At 41.8% G+C, this 17,771-nt stretch overlaps 1 protein-coding gene across 2 annotated transcripts in view; it reads right to left on the bottom strand.

Annotated features, from left to right (window-relative positions):
* Positions 1–1,704: 1,704 nt before the first annotated feature.
* NKAIN3 (sodium/potassium transporting ATPase interacting 3) overlaps positions 1,705–17,771 on the bottom strand; it is a 556,541-nt gene continuing 540,474 nt past the window's right edge. For both annotated transcript variants that reach the window (XM_070802589.1, XM_070802588.1), the window contains one exon: positions 1,705–16,152. In XM_070802589.1, coding sequence (XP_070658690.1) covers positions 16,139–16,152 — 14 coding nt within the window. In that variant the 3' untranslated portion in view covers positions 1,705–16,138. The remainder of the gene's footprint in view (positions 16,153–17,771) is intronic.

Genomic DNA, 17,771 nt, shown 5'->3' with positions numbered 1-17,771 from the left:
CCTTTGTTGGCAAAGTAATGTCTCTGCTTTTGAATATGCTATCTAGGTTGGCCATAACTTTCCTTCCAAGGAGTAAGCATCTTTTAATTTCATGGCTGCAGTCACCATCGGCAGTGATTTTGGAGGCCAAAAAAATAAAGTCTGACACTGTTTCCACTGTTTTCCCATTTATTTCCCATGAAGTGATGGGACCAGATGCCATGATCTTCGTTTTCTAAATGTTGAGCTTTAAGTCAACTTTTTCACTCTACTTTTTCACTTTCATCAAGAGGTTTTTTAGTTCTTCACTTTCTGCCATAAGGGTGGTGTCATCTGCATATCTGAGGTTATTGATATTTCTCCGAGCAGTCTTGATTCCCACTTGTGCTTCTTCCAGCCCAGCGTTTCTCAGGATGTACTCTGCATATAAGTTAAATAAGCAGGGTGACAGTATACAGCCTTGATATACTCCCTCGGGGCTGATTATATAAGACGAGGGCTCACAGTCAGGAGTTGGGGGTGAGGAACAAAGATGTTAGGATCTTGCTCAAAACCAGTCACAGGCTGGCGTCTGTAACCCAATAATTGATCCTGGCAGTTCCGGGGCTCTGCAGCCTTCATTCTGGTATGTAAAAAGAGGAACTACAAGGGGAAGAGGGTGTTGTAAGGGTAAGTAAGCAAAGGATAACAGGTGAGAAATGAAGCTCCTGCAGAGTTAGGGGGCAGAAAAGCAAACTTTGTTACAGACATGCCGAGTTAGGAGCAGTTAAAGTAAAAACAAACTAGGAATGTTCAGTCCTGCTCACTGTTCCCTTTGTCTTCTTTGTTCTCAGAAAAAGGAAAGAAAAAACTCATTCCTCTTTTTCCTTTTCACTGCTACACTTTCTGGAATGGAATTCTCTGATTTATCATCAAACCTTAGTAAAATTTATTCATTACAAGGGCTTGTTTCAGTTTAGCCTAGGAATTGAAAAAAAGCCTGATTTCCTGCTCTGGAGAGAGGTTGCCTGGAGTGGACTGTGAGGACGAGAGAAGTTACCAGAAAGTTAGGGTCACTGGCAGAGTGGCCCAGAGCAGCTGTCTGCAAGGAGCCCCCAGTAGCTCCTGTGTGGATGGGTAGGGCATGTGAACCCTCCCGGTTCAGTTCAGTTCAGTCACTTAATTGTGTTCTACTCTCTGCGACCCCACGAACCACAGCACGCCAGGCCTCCCTGTCCATCACCAATTCCCGGAGTCCACCCAAACCCATGTCCATCGAGTTGATGATGCCATCCAAACATCTCATCCTCTGTCGTCCCCTTCTCCTCCTGCCTTCAATCTTTCCCAGCATCAGGGTCTTTTCCAATGAGTCAGCTCTTCACATCAGGTGGCCAAAGTATTGGAATTTCAGCCATGCTCAGAAATACATGGGGGAGGGACTGCGTTTCTTATAGTCAGGTAGCCTGAGATGTAACTTTCATTTGTGTATGAAAGAGAGGGCTTCCCTGGTGGCTCAGAGGGTAAAGCGTCTGCCTACAATGCAGGAGACCTGGGTTTGATCCCTGGGTCAGGAAGATCCCCTGGAGAAGGAGAAGGCAACCCACTCCAGTACTCTTGCCTGAAAAACCCCATGTACGGAGAAGCCTGGTAGGCTACAGTCTATGGGGTTGCAAAGAGTCGGACACGACTGAGCAACTTCACTATAACCCCTTGAAATCTGAAGAATGAAGGAACATACAAGATGCATGCCTTTCCTAATTTTATTATAATGAATACAGATTGGAATGGGGAAAAATCTTTTTAAAAGCAGTAGTCATCTTTTACTTCAATGTACATTTTTATTCATAATTGAAAACAATAGCCTATTATACTGCTAATTTATTGTAAGAGTCTCCAGAGTCAAAGGGTCCATAGAGACATAAAAAAAGCTATGCAGTTTCTATTAAATAACACTTTCTGGTCACTTTAGAATATGAGTATAATATACAGGTATTATATGCACAGAAATGTAAAAAGGAATTGTGAAAACAAGTCTTGTTAATAGTTTGTATAAGAAAAAAGACATTCATTTTTCACAGGCTACCAACATCATATAGGATGATTCCTAACAGAATTTGACTTTTTTCATTGATTTACCTGGTAGCTCAGAGATCTGTAGAAAAGAAGTTAATATACAATGAAGTCACTACACAGTGTTAGGGGGCAGTAGAAATTCATACTGGTACAAAATATTATCCCATATTTATACATGAAGTTGAAGTGTTGAGACTGAGATACACATTGGTGGCAAATTTTTTTTTTAAATGATGTTTTAAAAAAATCTGATAGGTTAAAAACATGTAGAAATACATAGGCCATGTCCTTATGTCCTCTTACCAGCAGATCCTTGCCTTTGAAATGGAGCAAAATGCTTTAAGTACTTCCCATATTTTCCATAAGATGGCAGAGTTGATGTTACCAATGTGAGGACAGACTCACTTGAATTCTGTTAGTTACAGCGATAAAGAGACGTAGAGGCATTCTCACCATTTCAATACTGCTCTGCCGCTTTCAATAAATATAATATTGAGTTAGTTAGAAATAATACTAAAGAAATAATTACATGTCGTATCATTTCTGCAACTATGCTTTCAGCCTTGCATTTTCTCCTTTACTGTCCCCTTACTTGCCTGCTCTGCATTTTATTTAAACAGTGATCTATCAAACTAGAAACCCTACGCTACCACCCCCGGATGATCAGAGATGAAGCAAGAAAATTACTTGAGTGAGTAGCGACTGTGATTGCTTTTGATTGTGAGGAGCTTTGATGTGAATTCAGAGGCCCTTCAGACTGGCTTTGGTTTGTCTGAGGGGGTGACAGCAGTCCTGGCATTTGTGACTCAGGTCGTGAGTGGTAGGGGGCTCATTTGGTCCATTTTGCTCTTTTCATCCAGAGTCACAACAGAAAAGATGGCACAGGTTGGCCCAGATGGATGGAGCAGCCTCTGAGCTAGTGAAACCTCGGTATTATAGTGTGGACAGGTATCCTTTTTAGAGGCTGGACCCCAGGAAAGCAAGTTACCAGCTACCTGAAAGCTATTGGGATTTCTTCTGTAAACTTCTCAAGGCAAAGATGTTTTTGTTACTACCCCAGCTTCTTGTGCAAAGTAGATGCTGAGCCTTTGCTGAGTCATAGGGAGAAACAGTGAGGTTGTGAGCTGGGACCTGGAATCTGGAGGAAGCAAAGCCCCAGTCCCCCCACCTCGCGAGGGTCTGGCTTGTGCAGAGCACCAGCGGGCGTTGGTTCAGGGCTGTGAGGTTAGTACTCTTCTTCATACTCTTGACTGTGAGCTCCCTGTGGGCAAACCCTGTTATGATCTTCCTTCATCTCTCTAGTGTCCACCCAGACCATCACATGCAGCAGGTGCTAAGACGTGTGTTTTGAAAAGAAGCAGCAGCTATAGCTAAACACCAGGGGATGCTGGTATGGCTTCAAGGAGGTCATCTAATCCTGTCTCTCTAGAGGAGCTGGTGTACCAAATGCTAGGATGGTCCCTACCCAAAGAGAAACTTCAAGAGCAGGAGTATCTTCTAGATATTGTCAACTTTATACACCAAAGTGCATATCAGACTTTTCATGAATGAAGAAGTAACAACACATCCCAGTTTGCTATATGCTGCTGTTATCAGAAAGAAGAGCTCTGACAGGCCAAGGATGCACCAGGAAGAAGTTTGTTTTGGTGAACGGAGAAGGAGGGTAACCCCTCCCATGGAAAAAGCCTGCTACACTCATGCTTTCTGCAAAAGCTTACCTTGTCTGTGAAACATCTCCAGGACTTCACTATCCTTGCAACTGAAAATATCAGGGCATCCTAGTAGAAGAGATATTTTGGGAACCACAAGATGGAGGAAAATTTATTGAAGGGGAGAATGCCAGAGAACTAATACCAAGAACCACAATCTTGAAAATCTCTTCATTTTTTTCCCCAGAGAGAGGATCTTATTAGAACATGGCTCCTATTCAGAATATTCAGGGGATATCTTTGATGTTACTGAGACTTTAACCTTCTGAATACCCAAGTGTTTTTATTTTACCCATTTTGGATGGTGAGTTTTTTGAAATAAAATTTATGTACCCAATTATTTAAGAAGAACTTGTTCACCACAGGGCCAATGTATAAAGTTGTGCAGGTTATATGGAGCACAGCAGTGCCACATTTTAAAGTGTTTCCATTCAAATTAAGGACATTGAAGATCTGTGTGGTTATTTGAAAATTTTTCTGGTAGATGACAAATAAATAAGCAAAAATCAATACTATAATTTTAGGACAAATGCAAGGACAGTATCTTGACTAAGGGGTTCCTAATTTACAATAAATGTTTTTATTGATAATCTGGATTTATCACTGTATGAACAAAATGCTATTCCTTGAAGCAATACATTGTTACCCACAGACTCTACTAAGTGCATTCATTCTTACCTTAAATGTCTCCAGACAACTGTGCTGTAGAATTTTTTATATTAGTTCTCTACCTCTGTTCTTTTAGTTTGGGAGAATATGTTAAATTATTGTATTTTTGCATATTGTATACAATGCTGCTGCTGCCAAGTCGCTTCAGTCATGTCCGACTCTGTGCAGCTCCAGAGATGGCAGCCCACCAGGCTCCCCGGTCCCTGGGATTCTCCAGGCAAGAACACTGGAGTGGGTTGCCATTTCCTTCTCCAGTGCATGAAAGTGAAAAGTGAAAGTGAAGTCGCTCAGTCGTGTCTGACTCTCAGCGACCCCATGGACTGCAGCCCACCAGGCTCCTCCGTCCGTGGGATTTTCCAGGCAAGAGTACTGGAGTGGGTTACCATTGCCTTCTCTAATTGGATACAATACCCATGTTTAATTTTTAATTTTTACTTGAAAAATACATGAAATGTCATGACATGAAAATGTCATTAAAATAATTAAAATTGTGTGTAAATTGACTCAATAGTATTAAAAAAGAGGGTTGAAGAGCTTTTCCATGGGAAAAACTCAGGAGTTTCAGAGTGTGGGTTTTGTAACATTTATTGGGGTAGTCAAAGACTGTTTCTGTTTGTTTCTTGGTTCTCAGTTCTGCTGTGGGCAGAGGTTGCCAGGTAGCAGAGTTCTTGTCTCATATAAAGGAGTCTCAGAAAAATCTGAAAGGAAAGCACAATTGAGAAGACAATGTTTTCTTGCCTTTTTACCTATAAAGGCAGAAATTCCTTAAGTGTTTTCAGATTGGGATGGTCTCAGCAGCAGTTCTCACCTATACATTTCTATCAGGAGATGAGCAATAACTTTGTTATTATGAAAGAGAATAAAATGTATTTTTGCTTTAGAAAATTAGTACATTTCACTTCAAATATTCCCCTAAGGACTTAGAAGTATTTTGAAGTGCTAATGCCCAAACTCCCTTTGAGTTATATAGGAGGAAACTGGAGTAGCTATGTCTTTATGAGAAGATAAGAACGTAACCTTATTACAGTTGTCATGGATGCTAAGAATATCCTGTGCTACCCTAAGCATCCATCATGTGGTGTCTTAGATTTGCAGGGGAACTTTAATGAAAGCTCTCCACTTTCTTAAGAGGCTTTAATTATCTTGTGGCCCCATATTTACAGATATGGACATGTGAAGATCAGGCAGAATTTATATTATTCAAGGAGAGTCGTCAGTCATGGGCCCTGAAGCAAAAGAGGAAAGAATAAAACAGGATCGGAAGACCCCCTTCTCGACCCTCCCCTGAAACTTCCTTCTTGACAAAGATTGATGGGACCAATGTGACTCAGGCTCAGAGACTTCAGAGCCAAATCCTTGTAAGCCTGACAGCACAGAAAGAACTTTCCAGAGGGCAAAGAGATTTCGATTTCTGGGTGAACTTTGGATATTTGAGTAATCAATGGCTCTTCTTTGTGATGTTAAAAAAACCCAAAGATCAATCTTTTTTTCCCCTTAACTCACCACATTAAACAAGTGGTTTAAAAATAATAAATAAAGTGAAATTAATGAGTTTTGCTTGCCCTATAAAAACAAGCGTGCCATATGACTTGCCCCAGATTCTAATGTCTAAAGTTACTTAACCTGGTGCTCTATATATTATATTTTGCTTAAAAATATGTAGCACAGGAAAGAAATTTTGTTACTTAGAGTGATGACAAAAATGAAAACCCATAGAAAAACCTAAATAAATAGTTCTAGGCATTGGTTGAATACATGGGTTAAATGTGACAGTTTAGAATAATAAATACCCTGGACAATGCAAAGAAAAGTCTGCTCAACACAAGGCAAGTTATGACGAGGGAAGCAGAAGCTGATTACCATTCACATGTAGAATATTCTATTTGTACCACCATGATCTGAGTGCTGTAGTGTACTGACTTCAATGACAAGGCTCTTAGTTTCATTTTACACAGGAGACCCAAGAAAACTGTTCTGTTAGGAGTGCATTCACTGACTGCTAGTTTAGGTTTAAAAGAGAGTTAAGACACCAGAAGAACAATTCCCTCCCCTCTTTTTTTTTTTTTTTTTTAAAGAGGTTTAAAAGAAAGGAAACCGTATGAAGCAGTTAAAAAGTGACCTGAAGCAATTACTTACAAAACCACTTCCTCAAGAATGAAAGTCTTGAGAAGAGCCTGATATCTGGTACTGTAGTTGAAAGGAAACTCTCTGTCGGTTGACAAAAAAGGCAGGAGAAGGCTCGACTGGGGCAGATAGAATCATATTTCTTTAGAATAAAGAAAGAAGAAGGGAGGCAGGACAGAGCAGTTCTGTCTTTTGGGAAGTGAAGAGCAGCTGTCTGAGGTCTGAGATGTTTTTTGGTCCTGTGAAGACAAAGTGACAAGAGGCAAGGCCACTGGTTGGGACTCGCTGATGCTCAGATACAGGCAGAGGAAACGTGGAGTGGGAGGAGCCATCAGCCAGAGCCCAGATGAAAAAAATCATAAGATTTCCATCAACAGCCAAGGGATGGTTCAGTCCAGACTCATGATAGCCAATGACCACCCAATGGAAAGAAAAGAAGGCTGGACCGACAGCTTGTCTAGCAGACTGGGTAGGAGGAGGGGCAAGCCTCTGCAGATACCAGCCTCCATCTGTCTCCTCATCCCTGAACTGAGCAAACCAATGGCTGAGGTCCTTTCAAGGCAACAGCCTGATCTTGCAGAGAAAAGAATATACGTCTCAGGCATCTTTCTTCTTTTAGCTCTCAATCCCTAAAACAATTTTATACTATTTATCCTTCAGGAACATGGCCCACATGTACATTATTTAAAAAAGGACATGCTCAGTGAAGTTGGTGTGTGTATGTGTGTGTTCAACATGGACAAGTGGACCAATCTTATCTTGGTGATCAGTGTCAGCAGCCAGCTTTGCAGGTACAAGGTATGAGGGACTATAACTAACACTTTTCAGCAACAGAAATCATTTTGAGGAATATTGTTTAATGAGTGGTACCTGGAAGGTTTCTCTCTGTTTCTCTGTCACTCATACACACACACACACTCACTGACTCACAGAGTCTTGGAGGAACATATGATAAAATCTAATTACAAAAACAGTTTAGGATTTCCCTCAACTGTATGTATCCTTAGAGAAACAGACTACCAAGTAGTTTAAAATACACCCTTTGTCTCCACGGGTTTCCACATCTGCCCGTCTGGAATATGGGTGCAGGAACGGGGAGGGGGGTGACTGTTTTTACTGTTTGTGTCACCTTATTTAAGGGACTTGAGCTTGGAGGATTTTGGTTTCTGTGAGGGCTCCTGGAACCAGTTTCTCATGGATACAGAAGGATGACTGTACCCATTCGTCTCTAGCCAATATTATGTTCTTAGAGGTTGAAAGGAAACACAAGCCCAACTTTTACTGAGAGAAAATAACAGAAAAGGAAGGGTCATATATTTTTCATTTGAATGTCCTTCCCCATCTCCCTAATCACCAATGTCCATTACATACTTGGTGAATTGAATGAAAAGAAAATAATGGCACACCCAATCAAATCAGAAGAAAAGGCGCTGCCACAAGAAGAGTTATGATCATAGAAGAATTAACGTATGTTTGTAGCAGAACAATGAAAACCAAGCAATACATTAGATTGCAATTTAATTTCCAGAGAAGGAAAGTTAAAATATATTCTGCAGAATTATGGGAAACATAGAAAGATCTTGTGTCATAGGTTTATTATTTTATTTCTAAGAAGAAAGGCAGAAAGATGAGGTAGAAATCTCATTTCACAGAGTTGATAATTTCTCACAGTATTGAAGAATATATGTATTTTTTAAATAATGCATTGTAATCAAAGTAAGTGAAAATATTCTTCCAAAAAAACCACGCCCACTAGTCTGAACTGTGTGTCAGAGACTGCTAAACATTCTTCTGTATACATTTCCCTTTGTTACTAAGAAATCAAACCCCTAAATTTTAGATGAGCACAAGGCCACGGCTGATTAAGACTACAATTTCTAGCTTTCCTTGCAGATGAACTTGGGATGAACCAAGTAGTGTGTGCAACATGTGAGACACATCCTTAAGTGAAAGAAGCACCATTCTCTGTCCCCTTTTTAGCTGGAGTACAAAAACAATGGTTGGAACTTTGGCAGCCATCTAGAATCATGTTATGATCTTGAGAATGGCAGGAGACATACTGAAGCAATGAGAGAGGAGGAGCCTGGGTCCCTGTCTCTAGGGAACCCAAGTCCAGGTCTTCGCTGACTATCTCCAGGATTTTGAAATATGAAGAGATATAGACCTGGATCTTATTGAAGTCACTGCCAGTTTTCTTTTCTGTCATTTGTAGGTAACATTGCTGCTGCTGCTCTTTAGTTGCTTAGTTGTGTCCGACTTTTTGTGACCTCATGGACCATAGCCCTCCAGGCTCCTCTGTCCATGGGATTCTCCAGGCAAGAATACTGGAGTGGGTAGCCATTCCCTTCTCCAGGGGATCTTCCCAACCCAGGGATCAAACCCAGGTTTCCTGCACTGCATGCAGATTCTTTACCATCAAGCCACCTGGGAAGCCCTAGGTAACTCTGCTGCTGCTGCTGCTGCTAAGTCACTTCAGTCGTGTCCAACTCTGTGCGACCCCATAGACAGCAGCCCACCAGGCTCCCCTGTCCCTGGGATTCTCCAGGCGAGAACAATGGAGTGGGTTGCCATTTCCTTCTCCAATGCATAAAAGTGAAAAGTGAAAGTGAAGTCGCCCAGTCATGTCTGACTCTTCGAGACCCCATGGACTGCAGCCTACCAGGCTCCTCCATCCATGGGATTTTCCAGGCAAGAGTACTGGAGTGGGGTGCCATTGCCTTCTCCGTAGGTAACCCTAATCCTAACAAATACAGACTGGCAAGGTTGACTGCCAAAGCAATTTTATGAGAATAACTAGATAATTGGTTTCTTCAAACTGTTGTAAAAATAACTTAATTCTAGAGAGCAAAGGAAAAGTGTGTGCTAAATGGAAAATGGTCCAAGTTTTCAGTCAACCAAAGAAACAAGAACAATAACCCCAAGTTAAGGACTGATGCGTCCAAATCCAAATTAGGTAGAATTTCAGATTTGAATTCTTCCCTCCTTCTTCCTCCCTCCTCTCGTCTTTCTCTTTCTTTTCTTCTTTACTCCTTCCTTTCTTTTCTTCTTATTTCTCCTTCTTCTTTTTACTTAATTTAGTTATCAGTTTCAGGCCAAAACATATTTGGAATTCTTTGAATATTTCAGTATCTCATGTATTTCTTGCTCTTTATATGCCTGCAACTCCATGAAAGATGATTTATGTATCACTTGGCACCAAACTTCTCTACAAATATCCATATTTAAGAAGATTTACCTACCTTCGAGTAATGGAGTTTTTTTTTTCACTTCAGTTCAGTGCAGTTCAGTCACTCAGTCGTGTCCGACTCTTTGCGACCCCATAAATCGCAGCACGCCAGGCCTCCCTGTCCATCACCAACTCCCGGAGTTCACCCAAACTCACGTCCATTGAGTCAGTGATGCCATCCAGCCATCTCATTCTCTGTCGTCCCCTTCTCCTCCTGCCCCCAATCCCTCCCAGCATCAGAGTCTTTTCCAATGAGTCAACTCTTCGCATGAGGTGGCCAAAGTATTGGAGTTTCAGCTTTAGCATCAGTCCTTCCAAAGAACACCCAGGACCAATCTCCTTTAGAATGGACTGGTTGGATCTCCTTGCAGTCCAAGGGACTCTCAAGAGTCTTCTCCAACACCACAGTTCAAAAGCATCAATTCTTCGGTGCTCAGCTTTCTTCACAGTCCAACTCTCACATCCATACATGACTACCGGAAAAACCATAGCCTTGACTAGATGGGACCTTTGTTGGCAAAGTAATGTCTCTGCTTTTGAATATGCTGTCTAGGTTGGTCATAACTTTCCTTCCAAGGAGTAAGTGTCTTTTAATTTCATGGCTGAAGTCACCATCTGCAGTGATTTTGGAGCCCCCCAAAATAAAGTCTGACATTGTTTCCATTGTTTCCCCATCTATTTCCCATGATGTGATGGGACCAGATGCCATGATCTTCGTTTTCTGAATGTTGAGCTTTAAGCCAACTTTTTCACTCTCCACTTTCACTTTCATCAAGAGGCTTTTGAGTTCCTCTTCACTTTCTGCCATAAGGGTGGTGTCATCTGCACATCTGAGGTTATTGATATTTCTTCCAGCAATCTTGATTCCAGTTTGTGCTTCTTCCAGCCCAGTGTTTCTCAAAAGGTACTCTGCATATAAGTTAAATAAGCAGGGTGACAATATACAGCCTTGACTTACTCCTTTTCCTATTTGGAACCAGTCTGTTGTTCTATGTCCAGTTCTAACTGTTGCTTCCTGACTTGCATATAGGTTTCTCAAGAGGCAGATCAGGTGTTCTGGTATTCCCATCTCTTTCAGAATTTTCCCCAGTTTATTGTGATCCACACTGTCAAAGGCTTTGGCATAGTCAATAAAGCAGAACTAGATGTTTTTCTGGAACTCTTTTGCTATTTCCATGATCCAGCAGATGTTGGCAATTTGATCTCTGGTTCCTCTGCCTTTTCTAAAACCAGCTTGAACATGTGGAAGTTCACGAGTCACCTTTTTCCACTTAGCTCACAATAAAGAAATTAAGGTTTTTCAGGATGAAAAGATAAATGCTGCCCACAAATTGTGAATTTTTTGAGAATGGTTTTTTGATGAATTATTTACTTATAAATACATTCTTCTAATATTTCAGATACATTCACTCCCTTTCTGCATTTCACACTATGCAGTTGTGTGAGCAGTGATTCCCTTTATCAGTTCTACTTTTGGGCATAATATCCTTAAGTTACAGGCTTATTTATTTATCATGAATATTTGAACAGGGAACATAGGTAGACCTTCAATCCAGCAAAGGTTACAGATGACTCTTAAATAGGAAGGAAATAAGAAAAAGAGACATTCTAAGTTTTAAAAGATCAATTACTGATATTATTTCCTACTTAATTCAATTATCCATTGGAAGAGCTACTAACTTGGGCTAAAAGGTCGAGTCAGAACATTTGAATTCTAATCAACTGCAGAAGTTCTCCTATTTACATACTATGTAACTCTGAAATGATAAGCGAGTATTTCCTTTGAGAAATACTTAGCCAGAATGTTTACTCCATACTGAATCCACATTTTGGGAAATTATACATTTTAAAATTAGGTGTGAAGTGAAGATCTGTTTATTCTTGGCAGGATTCCTTTCTAATTTACGAAGATTGAAATGAGCAATTTTGGTTTTTACTTCCTCCTCAGTTTAGCAGAGTCACGATGGTTCTCTCCAGCTTTGCAATGTATATTTCAGCTGGTGTCGATGAAGACAAATTCCTCTCAGTCATGAGTGGTCCATCCATTAAGTGAGACAGATGGTAGTCTTGCCATAGTTTGCCAGATTCAGCGTCTTAAAACTGGCTGCCTCCCTTACCTAGGTCTACAGGAAACGTGTGCTATGTGCTAAGTCTCTTCAGTCGTGTCCGACTCTTTGTGACCCCATGGACTGTCACCTGTCAGGTTCCTCTGTCCATGGGCTTCTTCAGGCAAGAATACTGGAGTGGACTGCCGTGCCCTCCCCCAGGGGATCCTCCCCCAGGGCATCCTCGTGTCCTTTATGCCTCCGCAAGTGGCAGTGGGCTCTTTACCACTAGTGTCACTACACTACTACAGGAAATAGTAGGGCTTATTTTTCTTGAGGAAAAAAGAAGGAAGTCAGTGTTTTCCTAGGCAGGATGTCAAGTTATCTTCAAAACAGGTAAGCCAATAGCCTCTCAGCTTGGAGTGATGGACACAAGTTTTTGTTTCAAGGACACATACCCTGACGTTGTACAGCAGGTGGCAGGCTAAGACACTTGTGGATGTACTATCTTAGAGCTTTTCCTAAGAGAAATTTCTCCTTTTTTTTTTTTTAAATAATACCTTCACTTTATTCCAGCCTTCCCAGGTGCTTCTCTATCCTTGGACAAAGGCAGAGAAGAAAACAGAAGTCTTTAAGATAACATTTCAGTGCAGCTGAGAAGAAACCAGATTCTATAAGAATAGTAGAAAATAAAGAATGCTGAATCATTATCTGCACTGTGACCTTTGGAAACTGACCCGAAGGAAACTGACATCGAACGCACGTTCGATGAGCAGCAGGGGAATAGCCCTTTCTGCATCTTTCTGCCCCAACTCCAGGCAGATAAAGCGAAATCAGAGAAATCTGTCTGAGGCTGTTCCATACCCCATATGTATTCTGTCTCTTGGGAACTTTCTAATTCAGCCCCTCCTCTGCTGTAATTCCCCTGCTTTACTTCTGCTACCTTGAAAGTAAATTAGAAAGCATCTTAACTGCACAACGGCTGCAGAAGACACTTATAAAAGGAAAAGTCATTGATGTGAGATGGAAGACTCAGTCTGGGGTAGGGGTGGACAAAGCTCACGAGACACAATGCCAGGATGGTTCAAAGAGGGAAAAATAAAGTGGTTTTAACTTTCCCCATCTCCATTCTAATCAGCGCTCATGACCGTGAGAACTGCTAAGGGGCGCATGGGCACTGGGTGTCCCATCTCCAGCTTTACTGGGGCCACTTCTGAGAAGAGAGCTTGAACCTGGAGCTGGATCATCTTCTAGGATGAGGAAATTCTATCCAATGGACCCAGGCTAAAAACACATGTTCATTTTCCCTCACTTTGACCAGACACACACTTGCACACAGAGAAGTCAAGATGAGGCAGGAACGTACATAACAGTGAACGTGTCTTTGTCGAAAGTGCTGGTGTGTGATGCATGGTGCAGCGTGGATTCTCTAAAACAGGAAGCTGCAAAAGCTGGAAATGCTCACTTCTAAGAGGCAGGAAGGGGCTTCCCTGGTGGCTCAGCGGTAAAGAATCCTCCTGCCAATGCAGGAGACAGAGGCTCCATCCCTGGGTTGGGGAGATCCCCTGGAGAAGAAAATAGCAAACCACTCCAGTATTCTTGCCTGGAAAATTTCATGGACAGAGGAGTCTAGTCCAGGGCTACAGTCCAGGGTTCACAGAGTCAGACATGACTGAGCGACTGAACAACAAAGAGGCAGCAAGCTTGACAGTTTTGTGTCGGAATTACCCAGTTCAAGGAGTGGCTGCTGAGTGCTACTGCACAAGCCTGTGCATCTTTTCATCCATTGGTCTTAAGAAAGCATAACTTCTGAAGACTGGTGGGACCAGGAGAGGTACGGAGGAGCTCCAGGGGAGGGAGAGCAGACAGGGGACCTATCTGGTTTGCTTCTGATGAGTGGCAACTTTCCTGGAACTTTAGAATTATCATTATGGATTGACGGCATTGGGGTTTGAAACAGTGATAATTTCAATGAAGAAAGATTAAAAACTAAAAACACACATACCATATCAAGTAGTTCCATATATTGAATATCCATAGAAAGATGACTAATAAAAGGATTTCCTCCTCAAATCTTCAGTTAGACAAGATCTAGGACTCTGCAGTGCTTCGTAGAAGTATGTTCAAATTTATATGAAGGCAACGCAAGTTAGTGTGGTAATATTTTGTGAAGTGTTCACTGTGTTTTGTTTGTGTGTGTGTGTGTATGTGTGGAGGGGATGAAATGACAGTTTAAAATATTTAAATGTTAATTTTATTCTTCTGTCTTACTGATTTTCTACATTTTTTTTTTTACATATTCTATTAGCTTCCTCTCTAGTAATACTATGCATTCATCTTGGATTTGAAGGTAAAAATTACTTGTAAATTAAGAAACGCGCTGTTGAGTGAATATTATTTCTAATCTCTTAAATATGGGCAATTTTTTCAAGCTATTTTTTAGGAAACTTGCAAGAGTTTGGAGTTTGCATGAGGTTTTCACAGTACTTGAATGGGTAGCAAGAGCTCCAGACAGGATCCAACTTGTTGCTCTGACATGACAGTGAGAACTGCCTCTTTTAATTGTGGTACATTTCCAACTAATCTTCACCTTACCCTTGGGAGGGAGGGATTGTTGTTATACTTACAGATGAGGAATTCTCTAGGGCTGAGACACTCTCCAAGACCACAGGGGTGGGCTGGGGACCCAAGCCCCTCCCTGTCTTTGTCCTCCAGTTTCTCCTTCCTTGGGCCACAAAACATGCCCTCTGGACACCGCAGGACTCTGGATACATCAGCAAATCCCCGAGGATTCACCTCCCTCAACTGTACAAGGTGACTTGGACTGGTCTTTCTCCCCACTCCCTGCTACCTCCTGTTCATTTTTAATTTGGGTTTATTCAGTGGAATGAAAAGTGATGGGATTCAGTGGGTGTCAGCTGACTGATGGGAGACAGAGTCCAGAGGAGGCTGTGAGTCTAGCAGGCCTCCAGAAAGCCCACACTGTTTGTCAAGAACCAGGGCGGACTTTATTGCATAAATTCTCAGTCTTAAGGCGATCTCATAAGATATATGGACTTGGAAGAAGAAGTAGGAAACGAAAGCCTCTATAGAAATACAAAAAAGTAGACACCATTTAAGATGGGTTGTAGACCGACTTAGAGGTTCATGGGCCAGGTTAACAACTTCTGGATTAAATAGTGCATGTACCCAATTTCATGGCCTCTAGGAGGACCAGTCCTGGTTGTTACACAAAGTGAGCAAAGCTTATTTTGATGTGGGAAATAGTAATTGAAAGATAAGAATGGAAAAATGTGATGAGTTTTCAAGACAGTCCTTTTCTTCCATGGGAAATTATGTTTCCCGTATTACTTTCTTGGTTATTGGAATAGGTTAGAAGAAAGAAAAGTTGATGAAGAACCAATAGAAGTATATATACTTCTTTAGAAGTATATAGAGAACTCCATGCCATTTTGATACTTTTTTGGAATATATTAAGAGCAACACTTCTGATTGCAGATTTATGGTTGTGATTTCTGTCCCATGAACCTATAAGCTGTATATGTAGGTCTGGGTGCCAATGGCAGGTCTGGGATAAAGGGTAAAAAATCTGAACCTCAGAGATGCCCAGATTCCCTCCAAAGGGCAAAGATGTACTACTGGTCATTTCACTCTTTCTTACACCCATGATATATAATTTTTCAGAACACAGGAAGAACAAGATGTCATTCACACATCTGAACATTTAGATTGCCATACTATTAATCTGGGTTTTGGAAAGTTGAGAACAAAGGAGGACTCCCTGTTTTGTCTGGTGGTGGTGAACAATTGATCCATACTCAGTCTGAAAGCCTCATCTACTCTCTGTACTCATTTATCAGCTGTCATGGCATCTAGCTTGCTGCTGAGAAACCCTGGGTGACGTCTACCATGTGAACTCTTTCAGGTCTGGGGTCACCGCAGGCAGCAATGGGGACCTGACACCTCAACTCTACAAACCCACATTTCTCTTAGAATTGACTGTGGAAGGTTTTCACAGAATGTTTCTTTCATGTCGCATGCCTCACATTAAATATTGTTAAAAAACTAAAAACCGATTCTGGGGGTACAATTTACAAGTCTTCATATAAGAAGGAAACGACTGAAAAAATACCCACCCAAGCACCTACAACTCATCTAGCGAACAAGGCTACTAATACATAGGCGGTGCCCGGAGAACTCCGTGACTTGTGGAAAAGCGGGGAGGTGCGGTCCACCCTCTGGAAGGAAGTGAGACGTGCTGATGCAGAGAGTGCTGTCAGTGGTGCTTGGCTTCCTAAGTCAAATTCAGCAGCTGCGTTTCAGAGTCAGTGTCGTTACTTATTTCGACCTAAAACAGAAAATATGAATGGCTTTAAAAGACTTCAAAATTGAAAATGAAATTTCCTTTCTATTTACCCGGGCTTTATAAAAGGCAAAATGTGACTTGTGCTGTCTGGGTTCCTGGCTGTAGAGTCAGCAACCAAAACACCAGGGTTCCCTGCTTTTCGGATCAGGGTGGGTGAGCAGGTGTAAACATCAGAGGGTGGAACTTGGCTTCCTGGGAAGGAAGTGCCAGCCACAAGAAGATAAGGGGGTGAAGTAAGGGTGTTGTCTTTGGTGACCTTGGGGTAAAGACGACAGGGTGGTGTTGTCTCCAAACGGCCAGATACGCCCCTAACCTAACCTATAGGCTTCTGCTAGTTGACTGCTCAAGAATCATAAACACATAGGTGGCTTTCACACCACCTATGGCCCTTACATACATCCCACTCTGTGATGGTTAATTAAAAAAAATACTTTAATTTATTTATTTTTCACTGTGCTGGCTCTTCCTTGCTGCGAGCAGGCTTTTCTCTAGTTGCGGTGCACAGACCTCTCACTGTGGTGGCTTCTTTTGTTGCAGAGCACGGGCTTTAGGGTACATGGGTTTCAGTAGTTGTGGTGCCTGGCTTAGTTGCTCCTGGACCGGGGATTGAACCCGTGTCTCCTGCATTGGCAGGTGGATTCTTTACCACTGAGCCACCAGGGAAGCCCTGTGATGGTTAACTTAATGTGTCAACTTGGCTAGGTCATAGCAGCCAGATATTTGGTCAAACACAAGTCTAAAAGTCACTGTGATGGCATTTTTTTTTAAAGCGATTAACCTTTAAATCAATAGACTGAGTAAAGTAAATTCTCTCCATAATGTGGGTGGATTGTGTTCAATCAGTTGAAGGTGTTAAGAGAAAAGACTAAGGTCCCTGGAGGAAGAAGGAATTTTGCCTCCAGACTGCCTTTGGACTCAAGATGCAATGTCAACTCTTCCTGGCTCTCTAGTCTGCCTGCCTACTCTGCAGATTTAGACTTGCCAGCCCCATAATCACATGAGCAGATTTATTAAAATCTCTCTCTCTCTCTCTCCACACACACACACACACACACACACCCTATTGATTCTGTTTCTCTGGAATACACACTCTCATCTCCAGTCGTCCTTGTCTCCACACATTTGATAAAGATGCTGCACCTTTCAGACCCTGTACCAGTAATTAGCCTTGGGAAAGTGAGGGCTTTAGTTACAGCATCTTCATACAGTATCAGCTTCAACACAGTGTCTGCTACATGACTGACACCTGGCAAATATTTGTTGCATACTTCTGCTCTGTTTCTCTCTTGTGAGAAGTCTTAGCTGGTCCAAAACTACTTATCTTTGAGGTCAGTGGATATTTCTTCTCCTCCTTGAAGTCCCCACTTCCACCTCAGTGGTGTTGCTTGCTCATACTGCTCATGGCAACTCACACACTATGACTGGACCCCACGTGGGGCGAACAGCATTCAGCCTCACAAGCAACTGTTTCACTCAGCTCCATAAGTTTTCTCCCTCCAACTAAATTATAAGCAGGGTGCCAGTGGAGACCGTCTTTCATGCTTATTTTATCTCCCCATCCAGCAGTTCTCTCCCATTAACTCAGTTTGATGACTCTCTCT

Source organism: Bos indicus, chromosome 14, assembly GCF_029378745.1.
Source record: "Bos indicus isolate NIAB-ARS_2022 breed Sahiwal x Tharparkar chromosome 14, NIAB-ARS_B.indTharparkar_mat_pri_1.0, whole genome shotgun sequence".
NCBI classification, from domain to species: Eukaryota; Metazoa; Chordata; class Mammalia; order Artiodactyla; family Bovidae; genus Bos; species Bos indicus.
Note: the sequence above shows the minus strand (reverse complement) of the source record. Positions and strands in the feature narration are given on the sequence as shown.